This window comes from Mytilus galloprovincialis, chromosome 11 (assembly GCF_965363235.1).
Source record: "Mytilus galloprovincialis chromosome 11, xbMytGall1.hap1.1, whole genome shotgun sequence".
NCBI classification, from domain to species: domain Eukaryota; kingdom Metazoa; phylum Mollusca; class Bivalvia; order Mytilida; family Mytilidae; genus Mytilus; species Mytilus galloprovincialis.
The window spans coordinates 29,006,185-29,019,665 of record NC_134848.1 but is presented as its reverse complement, the minus strand read 5'-3'; the positions used below and the strand labels follow the sequence as shown (position 1 = coordinate 29,019,665).

General features: G+C 32.1%; 1 protein-coding gene across 1 annotated transcript in view; it reads right to left on the bottom strand.

The window, feature by feature from the left end:
• Nucleotides 1-13,265, bottom strand: part of LOC143052104 (uncharacterized) — a 44,833-nt gene extending 31,568 nt beyond the window's left edge. The window contains exons 1-5 of the mRNA XM_076225065.1: nucleotides 12,671-13,265; nucleotides 3,140-3,244; nucleotides 2,685-2,762; nucleotides 2,371-2,490; nucleotides 1,845-1,937 (exon numbers count right to left, since the gene is read on the bottom strand). Of these exons, the coding sequence (XP_076081180.1) occupies nucleotides 1,845-1,937; nucleotides 2,371-2,490; nucleotides 2,685-2,762; nucleotides 3,140-3,244; nucleotides 12,671-12,785 (511 nt within the window). The 5' untranslated portion in view covers nucleotides 12,786-13,265. The remainder of the gene's footprint in view (nucleotides 1-1,844; nucleotides 1,938-2,370; nucleotides 2,491-2,684; nucleotides 2,763-3,139; nucleotides 3,245-12,670) is intronic.
• Between the last annotated feature and the right edge of the window lie 216 nt (nucleotides 13,266-13,481).

Below are 13,481 nucleotides of genomic sequence, written 5' to 3'. Positions count from 1 at the left end.
GAGTGAGGAATTTGGTATGTATATTTTATCTAGTTTTATTTTGATCATTATGCTGTCTTCAAAAAAATCAAATGAACAGATTTTGCAAATTTCCAGGCTGTTGGTATTTTTTTAGCAGATTGATTGAATTGTAGAGAAAAAAATGATATATTATCAAAAACTTTTTTCTCGATTATCTGACCATGTTAAATGTTACTAGAGGGGCATATCCTACTGGTCAAGTCATTTAAATTAGTTGCTGTTCCTATTGAACAAAATAAAGTATAATTAATTTTAAGATGATTATTAGGAAATAACAAATAGTGCTAACTAGGTAGCTCAGATAGTAGAGCAACTCAACTGTTGTATTGAGTAGGTCCCAGGTTCAATCCCTGGCCTAGTTTTTGTATTGAAATTGATGATGATTAAATTTGTATATGCCTTTCCAAGGTGGAACACATTATGGTAAAGCATTGTCTACACTCCTGAAAATAAGTGAAAAACTCCACAACTTCCCTAAAACTTTTGATTTAAAAAAATGTATTTCATTTTTAGCTCACCTGGCCCGAAGGGCCAAGTGAGCTTTTCTCATCACTTGGCGTCCGGCGTCCGTCGTCGTCGTCGTCGTCGTCCGTCGTTAGCTTTTACAAAAATCTTCTCCTCTGAAACTACTGGGCCAATTTTTACCAAACTTGGCCACAATCATTATTAGGGTATCTAGTTTAAAAATTGTGTCCGGTGACCCGGCCAACCAACCAAGATGGCCGCCATGGCTAAAAATAGAACATAGGGGTAAAATGCAGTTTTTGGCTTATAACTCAAAAACCAAAGCATTTAGAGCAAATCTGACATGGGGTAAAATTGTTAATTAGGTCAAGATCTATCTGCCCTGAAATTTTGAGATGAATCAGACAACCCGTTGATAGGTTGCTGCCCCTGAATTGATAATTTTAAGGAAATTTTGCTGTTTTTGGTTATTATCTTGAATATTATCATAGATAGAGATAAACTGTAAACAGTAAAAATGTTCAGTAAAGTCAGATCTACAAATAAGTCAACAGGACCAAAATGGTCTGTTGACCCCTTTAGGAGTTATTGCCCTTAATAGTCAATTTTTAACCATTTTTCGTAAATCTTAGTCATCTTTTACAAAAATCTTCTCCTTTGAAACTACTGGGCCAAATTAAACCAAACTTGACCACAATCATCATTGGGGTATCTTGTTAAAAAATTGTGTCCGGTGACCTGGCCAACCAACCAAGATGGCCGCCATGGCTAAAAATAGAACATAGGGGTAAAATGCAGTTTTTGGCTCATCACTCAAAAACCAAAGTATTTAGAGCAGATCTGACAATGGTAAAATTGTTTATCAGTTCAAGATCTATCTGCCCTGAAATTTTGAGATGAATTGGACAACCCGTTGTTGGGTTGCTGCCCCTGAATTGGTAATTTTAAGGACATTTTGCTGTTTTTGGTTATTATCTTGAATATTATTATAGATAGAGATAAACTGTAAACATCAATAATGTTAAGCAAAGTAAGATTTACAAATAAGTCAACATGACGGAAATGGTCAATTGACCCCTAAGGAGTTATTGTCCTTTGTAGTCAATTTTTAACAATTTTCATAAAATTTGTAAATTTTAACTAACATTTTCCACTGAAACTACTGGGCCAAGTTCATTATAGATAGAGATAATTGTAAGTAGCAAGAATGTTCAGTAAAGTAAGATGTACAAACACATCACCATCACCAAAACACAATTCTGTCATGAATCCATCTGCTTCCTTTGTTTAATATTCACATAGACCAAGGTGAGCGACACAGGCTCTTTAGAGCCTCTAGTTAAATTATGTTTACTCACTTTCAGTTTGTTGGTGAGCAGCTAGTATATCATTTATACTGTAGGATGTTTTTGATTCAGAGGCAGCTTTGTCATCGTCATCAAGTTTTCCCTCTGAAAATCAATAAAAAAAATTATGGTAAGTGTTAAGAGATTTGTTTTCTATGCATCATGACACCAGGTCCATGATTTATATCTGATATTCGGAAATGGGCTTAAGGTGATATGGGTGTCTTGGCAACTAAACAATTGATGGTCACTGGGCATTTTCACAAGCTACAGTTTTTGACAAAATTTCATGTGAATTCCTTTGGAAAATGCACCATTTCAGAGTAACCTCCCTTTAAAATTCAGATTAAAAAACAAGCAAATATAACGCTTATGAAAATATTACACCTCTTCTATTTAAGCATGCAAAACAAAACTTTGATAGTTCTTATGTAAATATAATTATATGGTATAATTGAAATTATTAAAGTGTTCACTTAACCCTTAAGTTATATAGCATATATTTCATTACAGAACCAGCCTGACCATGATCACTTACTTTCAGCATCATGATGATCAGCTTTTAGATCATCACTGTTTTTGCCTCTTGAAGTGGTAATACCAATTTCAGCGATATCATAGAAAGTAGTTGAATCAGATGCAGCTTTGTCTTCTTCATCTGAAAGACAAAAAATTATGGTAAGAAACAATAATTTATGCCATCCTACAATAGTAATGGGTATTATGTTTCAAATGTATCTCGATATCTAGATAACTATGTACAATATATGTGTTTCTCAGAACCTACATATAATGGCTCTTTGAAATTTAGACTTGAGGATCAAAAAGACTAAAAATTCAAAATTTTCATACCATTTTCAACAGTTTCGTTGTTACATCTTTCTGTTGTGGCAATCTCTTCACACACATATATTTCTTCTATGACATCATCTACAGTAGAAAAATGAAACATTTAAATGTGTTATTCATGTACATCTTTTTCCAAACAGAATTTATTAAATGTTAATAATTATTGAGAAGACAAAAAACCAACTATTGGTCACTACCTGAAAAACCAAAAGGGAACTCGGTATTGTGTCAATTTGTGAGTCATGTAAATCTGTTTTTCACAATTTTAAAGAAAGCAATATTTTTTTTGACACCTTTTTTACCATGATTGAAGATATTGATTGATATTTGGTATACATGGTATATGTTTATAATATATAGTCTTTAACGTTACATGACATTAAACATGTTAATTAATGCAAATTGAATTGATTTTTTTTTCTTGGAACGGTTCTGACAAGATGTTTATATTTTTTTACCATTCTCGAGAGTTTCTTCGTGATATCTTTCTGTTGTGGCAATCTCATCACATCTTTCTAATGTGGCAATCTTTTCTGGAATTGATATTTCTTCTACGACATCATCTACAGTAGAAAAATGAAATCCGATTTCAAATAAGTTGTTTATGAGTCTGACTTCAAAAAAAATATGGTTTTCTATCTGACCATCTGAATTTTTAGGGTGATGGGTGAAGCTTTTATTTCTTTTTTTTTTTCATCAATATTTCATCACCATCTTCGTTTTGTAAATGAATAAAATATAATAAAATACTGATGATCATAACTAGACCAATAAATTATTTGGAGTAGTAGAATTTCAATAGTTAATGTAATAATTTATAATTTATATAACATGATTTGCGAGAACATTCAAAACGAAACCAAAAAAAAAATTTGATCAATATTCTTCTTTCAACTTTTATGAAAATTGTATTGAAGTGTTGAACCCTTTTTTACCTTGTTCTGCTCTGTTATTATTTGAGTTAGATGCGAAAGATATAAATCTGGATTTACCATCATCATCAACTACCTTTACTTTATTTAAGGGTAATTTTAAAGAACCTTTCTCAAACATTTCTAAAATTAATTGCCATGTGTTCAACAGGAAACTCTGTTCTTTTTTCAGGGAAGATGACCTGAAATGGTGAAGGGTTGGTCCTTCACGGTGAAACTGAGGATCATCTGGTCCATCAAAAAAGACAATGTTGCCATCTTCCATCATCCACCACACATCCTTGCCACATATCATAAAGTCAGCAATCCTTTTGAGGTGAGATGTGAACAAGACTGACCGATTGGAAATCAGCTCTGACGAAAACATTGTACGTGGCCTTGGTGGAAGCAGTCTAGCTTGTTTGCTGATGGAGGAATCCTGGATGGCGAAGGAATTCTGTTTGTAAACTAACTGTTGCTGGGTTGTTATGCGCATTATAGCATTGTCAACAATATGACCTGCCTGTCTGTTTGTTGTACTTTCAGACACTCTTCTAAGATCCCCAAAACATCTTTCCTCCTGCTCTGTAACAACAGACTTCAAATTGAATATGCGGTAAGTTTCAGAAGCATGGGCGGTCAAACTATGGAAATGGCTTCCAAAGAATTTCCTTGTCGTCATCTTTGTTGGGATTCCAAAAACAATTCTGCTCATGATTCCAAATTTGAAACATTGGTTATGGAGTCTAAGGATGGATTTAGGAGTTCTGGACTCAAATGGACTATAACAGATGTGGACAATATCTATCAGTGAGTTAATAAGCTCCATTATATTGATGTCTAATTGCTGATTTATGTACAGAGTTGTTGCAAATTTTGTTAGTTTGACTGCAAACATTCTAGCATCTGATCCCTTTAATTGGTTTTTGTTTCCTATTGTAGTGGCGGTAAAATGCTGGAACTGCTTTTGGACTACTGGGTCTTTAATGTGGTTTGGCAGCTCAGTGATAACATTTTGGACAAGATTGGTTATGTCGTGAAGAGGTTCACATCCAAGGACCTCATACTGACCAATATTAAGCTCTGAGGAAGATTTCTTTGGATGTGAAAGCATGTGTGCTGGAGGCCGAACTATGCCATGCAAAAGAGAGGTAAGTTCTTCTTGAAGTTCTGCTTTATTGGAAATGGAAAAGTTAATGTGTCTGCTGTCAAGTTCATCAATAATTTCCTGTTTTTTTAGATTCTGAAAAGGATTGATGTTTCCTCTCTGCAGTTTGCTAAGACTGTTTGCTGATGATGCAATTTTATTTCTGTCGTCAAAATCCAATACCTTGAGATGGTAACAGAAAGCGAGATTGCCATGGTTAGCAGCTCTTGCACCACAAATGCAGGGATAGTTGCCACCACGTTGCTGACCAGCTTCAAACTGACGTGCTGGGCCATCGCCACTGAAAACACGTACCACATCAAATACTTCCACAGGACCTTCAGATATGGACAAATGGATAACTTCTAAATCTCTTGTTCTGGTTTCTAAATACATTACTTGTTCCATATCACTACTTCCTGAAATTGCAGTTGAAATTAATTTCGGAAAAATGCACCTAATAATTAAAGGAAGAAGTTTTTATGATGGAAATGGTATACGTCGAAATTATTAATTATATGAAAGAAAAGAGGGGGTTACCAGGCATATTTTTTTTCGCACTCTCGAGGACAAAAACCAACCAAGATTACAAAATTCAGACAAAAATCCGAATCATAACATCCTTAATAATGGTTTATTTGTAAGAATATATATTTTAGTAAGCATGCTTTATATTTTAGAAAGAAGTCAACAGATTGAAAGGGGATACAGCAGAGGTTATATTTACATTTCCCTGGAATTGTAAGAAAGTTTACAGGAATTGGGTAGATATGGCGTCTAAATTATATTCCATAATTTTTTTTGATAATTTTTCAAAATGTAGTTTAAATCATGCTTTTAAAAAAAATAATGTGAGAAGAAAGCTTAACTAGAACGCTTTAAGTTAAGTAAAAGAAAAATGGGGTCACCCGACCTGTTTTTCTTGCTACATTATAAAATGGGATAATTTCTAACACATTCTATTGTAAAGTACCTAAATAGGAATTATCTGCCCTTGCATTTGAGTTGCCCCCCTTCCCTTATGTGGCAAAGTTGGAAAAAACTAATCAAACAAGAGTTTCCATTTTTTGGTAAAATGTAACCATAAATATGATAAAATATGTTATTCTCTATATTGGAATGAAAGTTCTTACACATGAATTACCTACTTTCCTAAAAAAAAATCCACATTCTTTGAAAGATCTAGATCTTGTTTTCTGGTATTTCCAAATCCTAGAGGGAGGAAGACACTTTATCTACCTTAATTTTTTCAAAGTGGCAAAATCCAGATATCCATTAGTTAGTTTTCGAAATGTCAAAATTGAAACTAAATTGAAAACCTATTAATTAAAGCTTTCTGTGAAGTTGAATTTTATTGTTATTATTTGATTTGCAAATCATTATTGAAAATCCCTGCTTTTAACTGCTATATTTTAAACTATATGTGATATTTTGGCCTGCATGTATATTCATATATTTATAATTTTTTTAATATCATTTTTTTCTAGCTCGCACCTGAAAGAAGAATTGAAACATGTCCAGAAGAATGAGCCTTTTTTATCAGGGTTAGTATGATGTTGTTGTTTTATAATATAATTGTTAAGAAGCTTCAAACAATCTTGTGAAAATGCTTCTTAAATTGAATTAGTCCAGAAATAAGCGAATCAGATTTGTGCTTATTTTGAGTTTAAATGTCGACTTGCGTGTTTTATTAAGATGGGGGGAAAAAACAACAGCAGATTTCAATTTTTTAATAAAATTGATACGAGACTTTTTTTTCTAAACTGAATTTATGAATCGGAAGTGTGTTGAATTGATCTTAAAATTTTTAAACCAAGAACGCTTTAGACCGCTGTTTTAATGAGAGATCCAAAATAGCTAATTGTGAGTCCTATGGAATTGTACATTTCTTTGGCAATTTTTATTTTATGCCCAGACTGTTTAAGTTGTGAAATTAGCTACATATATAGATAGCATGCTCAATTCAAAAGTTCATTTGACAGAAACCAAATTCTAAAATTGGTATCTGCTGCTTCCACTATATAGTTCATTCAGTATAAGGTAAAAGTTTTTGGTTGAGGTGCTCTTTGTTGTAGATGAGATTAAACTTTAACACTTGAGCGTTCCTGATGAAGGTTAAATTTTTGGGAAAGTCCCCATTTTTTTATAGACTGATTTCACTTTTCTGAAAGTAACATGTTTGGTCAAATTACCTGATTGACCAAATAAATAAATTTTTGGTCTCTCTACTGCTGACTGAATGTTGATTGGCTTTCTATTCGGATATTTTTGTATATATTCCTTGTCCGTCAAAAAATTAGCTGGATCATAAAGCCAGGATACCATAAAACAGATGTAGGAGTGGTTTAATATATCACTATGATCGTGCCAAATTTTAAGATGTCTTGTTCTTTCTAATTGTTTCAGCTTGTTGATGGCCTCTTCTTTTATTTCAGGCTGATCTTCACCGATCCTGGTATAGCGTTGTTGGACATCTTCATCAGACAGATTCTCGTAATCCTGATCAGAATGATAGTTCAAAATTCCAAGTTGGATTTGATCCTGAAGAGCAGTCTGTCTTATATGTGCAAGTGGTATTTTGCGACCATAAACATTTTGATTTTCTTCAACTAGAGCGCCACTGCTGTCGATTTTTGTAGTAGTGATATTTTTAGGTGCAACTTCCTCCCCAATGTATATATCCCCTGACTGTAATTTTTTCATTATATCCTCTTTTAGTTTTTTTGCAGGTCTTGGTGTTGGTATTGTTACTTTGGTTGTTTTCATACTAATTATCTTTTTAGCTCTTCTGACACGTTTTTGGTACATGCTCAGATGTCCTGCAAATGAAGTAATGTCGATCTTGTTGTATTTGGCATATGCCTGCAATATCTGCCCACCATTTTGTGGAGTTTTGTCGTTTATTTTTACTTTGAATAGTCTAGCCAGCTGTGTCCAATTGATATGGGAACCTTTTGGTTTTTCAGTTATATACCTCAAAAATTCTTGTTTGTCAAAGTTGTAACTTTCAAATTTCCCATGATGTTTTTTAGGTTTATGCTGATTTTTTGCTGTGGTGGTCTTGAATGTTCGCTCACTAGCCATTTGTTTGGATTCAAAACAAGTAGACATTCTGTCTCTGTTATACTGTTTATATGACTTCCCAGAAGCCAGGAAACTATATACATCATTTCCGCTATCAGTTATTGATTGAGCAAATTTATTTCGACTTTCAATGATATTTTTGTTAATTTCTTTTTTCCTATCCTGCGGTGTTGATTTGGGAGACATGCTAACGGAAATAGATTGGTCGAATTTTATGTTCATTTTTGTCTCCACAACTGGCTGAATCATTTTGACAAATTTTTTTACTATGTCAAGTCCCTTTGTTTTACTCCCTTTAGCTGCTTTTGGGGAGGTAATGTCAATCATTGTTTGTGTAGCATTGCTACATAATGCATTCAATGCAACTGTTTTTTCTGGTGCAGATTTGTGTAATTTAGAAACGTGACCATGTATGGAATTGCAGGGATTGCAGTTTTCCAAAGAATGTTCTTTTCTTTCTTTCCCGGACAGGCTAATCCATTTTTTTAATGAGAAGTACTCTAGAAATGTCTTTTGTTTTTTTCAATCCAATACTTTTTGTTGGTCAAGTATTCTTGCAGGCGAGGTATTTTGATTTGGAAGGAGTCATACTTTATAGACATTTTTGGAAAGTTTTCCATGTATTCTTCATAATTAGAGTAGCGCTCTCTTAAACTGAAATTGTTGCTAATTTTTGGAGGTTTTGTACATTCTTTATTTACTCTCCATGCTTCAATTGATGACAAGTCCTTTGTGTCTCTTGAAAGGATGACTTTCCCAAAGTTGCAGAAATTCATTTTTTCATTTCATGACAACTGTTATCACTGTATATATGTTTTCTCTGAAATTATTGCGTTATGTGTATACTTGAGTTAATTTTCATATTTGTTCATATATTTTAAGCTTTTCCTATGTCAGTTTTTTTTTTTTTTTTTTTTGCTAAACAACTAAATCAAATCTCACAGAATGAGCTGGGTAAAAGATTGAATAATTATGACAAAAAAATAAACATTGGCAAAGCTTAAAATACAATGAAGTTATTGCTATTTTAATGCAATATGTTTCAGTTCAACTTTGATTGTTGAAAGAACATGACCTTATCCAGAGCCTTTTGAATGCTTTAAATTTATAGGTAAGGCCATTAAAAAAGTCTGTGATTACTGTACCCCACCCTAACCTAATTTTTATCCCCTGACGGCTTGTTATTTTTGCCATTTTAGATTGAGCACTGTTAAAGTCACAATGTTGCTCCCATAGTCTCAATGTAGAAATTTTTTGTTTAAAAATCCCTACCTACCTATCCTATTTTTTTCAGCATGTGAAGGTAAACATGCACTTTTATGTTTGGCCTAAGGGCAAATAAACACTCGAGGGGAATAGAATGATTATTTAAAATCTGTCTGATGTATTAGCATAGCTTTTGGACCATTTCAATTTTTTTCATCTATTTGAATTAAAAAATTTAACACCATTGTAAAAATTGTTTAATTTGTATAAAACATATATTAATGGATCAGAATAGTGAATTAATTTTTGGGTTAAACCACAAGAATTTCAACAATTTTTTTTATTAAACCAAAAAGTGTTAATAATGGCAAGTCCAAAAAAACTTAATGCTGTTCCAATTTCTTAATATTTTATGTTAATATTATTGCAGAATCATAGTTTTTTGGGTATTTTCATTATCACTGAAGTCAGTGTAACCTATTTTATTTTTTTTCTCCATATTTAAACATGTAAACTATTGAAAGTGTGTCTTATTTTATATAGGTAAGCATTTTATTAGCTATACACTTGCCATTTTTTTTGTGTAGAGTAATGAGAAACTTGTATAACTTCTAAACAAATCTGTAAAAAATGTGTAGCACTTTTATGCCAATATTTAATCAAACTCAATATGAACCAATGGTGCATTCATAGATGTTATTTTTGTCTTGTTTGGTAAGTTATTTAAATGCTGCAAGGTCAACTACAGCTGGATATATTTATCTGGTTGTCAGATGTCATCTGTCGGTACCCAATTTTTTAGTTCATTGGTAAATATTGAGTTTCCAAAGTCTGTCAATTTTTTCAGATACTGGACGTTATAATTTTTATGCAATTTGTATTATTTATGTTATAAAGTATTCAATTATTGTATTATGCCCCACCTAAGGTAGTAGAGGGGCATTTTTTTTTTCTTGTCTGTGCGACTGTTCGTTCATTTGTCTGCAATCTTTCCCACTTCAGCTTCAAGTTTTTGGTCAAGGTAGTTTTGGATGAAGCTGAGGTCCAATCAACTTGAAACTGAGTACACATGTTCCTTATGATACAATCTTTCTAATTTAATGCTTAATTAGACTTTTTAAACAATTTCATGTTTCATTGAACATGAAATTGTGAAAATCCGAGTGGGGCATCTGTGAACTGACACATTCTTGTGAAGGCAATGTTTAAACTTTTAATTTTTATTGAAAATGATGTTTGCAGTTAACAATGCTTATTTTTCTTGAGCAATACAGTTTCTCAGACTTTTCAATTTTCCTGGATGATATGGAAAGGAGTAATGGTTCTTGAAAGATTAAAATTATTCCAGTTGTGTTGCATTTACTCGTGAACCATTAAACCAAAGTTTTTAAAATTTTGATATATTGTTACTGATGACAAAATGGAGATCATGATATTGAGGATTTTCACTTTCACCATTCATCAATTATGGTTCTTTTGATATTAAATAATGTCTGGACACAAATCCTGTTTACTGTCATGGACGGTCTCCTGTTATTTTGTTTTAGTCGAGCCTTTGACTTAAGTCGAAAAAGCGAGACTAAGCGATTCTACATTCCGTCGGCGGCGTCAACAAATATTCACTCTGTGGTTAAAGTTTTTGAAATTTTAATAACTTTTTTAAACTATACTGGATTTCTACCAAACTTTGACAGAAGCTCGTTTATGATCATAAGATAGTATCCAGAAGTAAATTTTGTAAAAATAAAATTCCATTTTTTCCGTATTTTACTTTAAATGGACTTAAATATTTCTGCGGGGAAACAAAACATTAACTCTGTGGTTAAAGTTTTTAGAATTTTAATAACTTTTTCCAACTATCCTGGGTTTGTACCAAACTTGGACAGAAGCTTGTTTATGATCATAAGATAGTATCCAGAAGTAAATTTTGTAAAAATAAAATTCCATTTTTTCCGTATTTTACTATAAATGGACTTAGTTTATTCTGCGGGGAAACAAAACATTCACTCTGTGGTTAAAGTTTTTAGAATTTTAATGACTTTCTTAAACTACCCTGGGTTTGTACCAAACTTTGACAGAAGCTTGTTTATGATCATAAGATAGTATCCAGAAGTAAATTTTGTAAATAAATAAATCCATTTTTTCAATATTTTACTTTTAAATGGACTTAGTTTTTCTGCGGGGAACCATTACATTCACTCTGTGGTTAAAGTTTTTAAAATTTTAATAACTTTCTTAAACTATCCTGGGTTTGTACCAAACATGGACAGAAGCTTATTTATGATCATAAGATTGTATCCAGAAGTAAAGTTTGTAAAAAGATTACTCAGTTTTTTCTGTAATTTACTTTTAAATGGACTTAGATTTTCTTACAATCATAAAATAGTAACAAGAGGAATATTTTAATTGATTTTTTTCCTCATTGTTATTGAGCCTGCGATTTACAGCAAAAATAGGCGAGACACTGGGTTCCGTGGAACCCTTACAAATTTTATTTAATGTTTTAATTCACTTGTAATATATTATTGTTTTTATTTGCCAGTAAATGTAAAATGTGTCATTTATTGATTTTCTTAATTTCATTTAATAAAATTTTATGTTCATTTATCAGGTTGTTATTAGTTTTTCTTTTTGCAAACACAAAGAGAACTTGTCAAGTAAGTTTGAATAAAAAAAGACAAAAATGGTCAAAGCGGTTAACAATCTTTTGTGGCATCAACTATAAATTGGAAAGATTATGAATTATCCTTCAGATTATTTAGTAGGCATGGACGAACAAGGATTCCAAATGTTCAATTTCTTCAATGCTTGCCTCGTATGTAAATTGTAAAAGGGTTTTAGCACTTGTTATATAAAGAAAAAAGGTGGTTAACCAGTGTTTGATCTATGGAACCTGATTCTGTTCAAATATGGGATCCATTATGCCCAATTGGTGTTTGATTGTATGAAATGGGGTATAGATGTATACTGTCATCTTTCTATAGGAGTTTTGAGAACGGTTTCATTGTTTCAAGTGGCAACCCATGGCTGTGGTATTGTAATATATAAAGACAATTGGGATGAAAATCGAAAAGAAAATTTCATTGCATTGTGATGTTGTCATTACCATTTTAAAGCATTCAATAAATGAAAAAAATATCTCAAGTATACACATGGAATCTTATTTCATATTTAGATAGTAAGCATTTGATGATGATGGATTATTTTCCAAGTTGATTTTCGATTGAAAGTCTTCATCTTCATAATATAGTTCTGGTAGTGGTTCATTTTCAACCAGGGGTGATTGAGAAATAGCAACTGGGTACTGTTTACATTTGAGTCTAGAAGTAACATTGGTTATGTATATATATATGTTTAATGCAGAATACCAAGTTGTTTGAGGTAAGTTATCGAAAATATATAAAGACAAGAAGATGTAGGAATATTTATTTCATCTTGTCTCCCCTTTTCTCGATTGTTGCACATTCCATTAATATGTCAAGTAAAATTTACAAAATAATTATTTGATATAAGAACTGCCGCAAATATTCTTAACCATTTATATTCAAGTTTCTGCTCTCTAAATTAAATTTAAAAAACATTGTTAAAAATTAATTTTGCCGCCCATGAAACTTTTAATAACGCCGGAAAAGGAAACGTACACAAATTCCGCATCCAAGATTCTTCTTTATCATCTGAATGTTTTACTGGAATTATCTGAAAAAAATAAACAAAATGTTTGTACAAAAATTGAAAAGTGCAGGTGCTTATCCTCATAGGAGCTTATATTTCTAAATATATACCGATTCAAAAAAGCCTCAACTATTAGAAAAGTGCTGCCACTTAACTGTTAAAGATTGACAATGCGTGTAAAAATACTTCAGATGAAGCCGTTAGGTACTGTTTGATACAATTTTCAATTGTAAATGAAAAATAAAGGCTATTGTTACGAAAAATAAGCCAAGTGGCAGCATTTTCCTTTAAATATAGTTCAAATCCTTTGCATTGGTTGTTCATATAGTATCGAAAGATATCATCTTGCACCTGCACTTTGCATTTTTAATATTGATGAAAGATATTTATAGAACTTGGTGTCACGTGACTACTTTCACTTTTGGAAATTTTAAAATTGGTTTCAATGGGATCTATTGATTTGATTAATATTATACATTGATTAACAGAAATAAAAATAACCGCCAAACTTGTAAAAACGGTTAATATAAAATTATCATGTTCATGGATGCAATTTTATAGTTTTTTACCAAAAAGTGCCTTAATACCGCTGCGCACGGACACGACTGAAAACTCCATATTTCAATCTTTCAAGAACCATAACTCCTGAACGGTAAAAGTCAAAATCGCCATTATTTAACTTGACCTCCATATAGTTGTCAGTAATAACATATTAAAATTTTAAAAGCTTTGGTTGAACGATTCATGAGTTAATGCACGGACAACATTTGATTGCCGCCT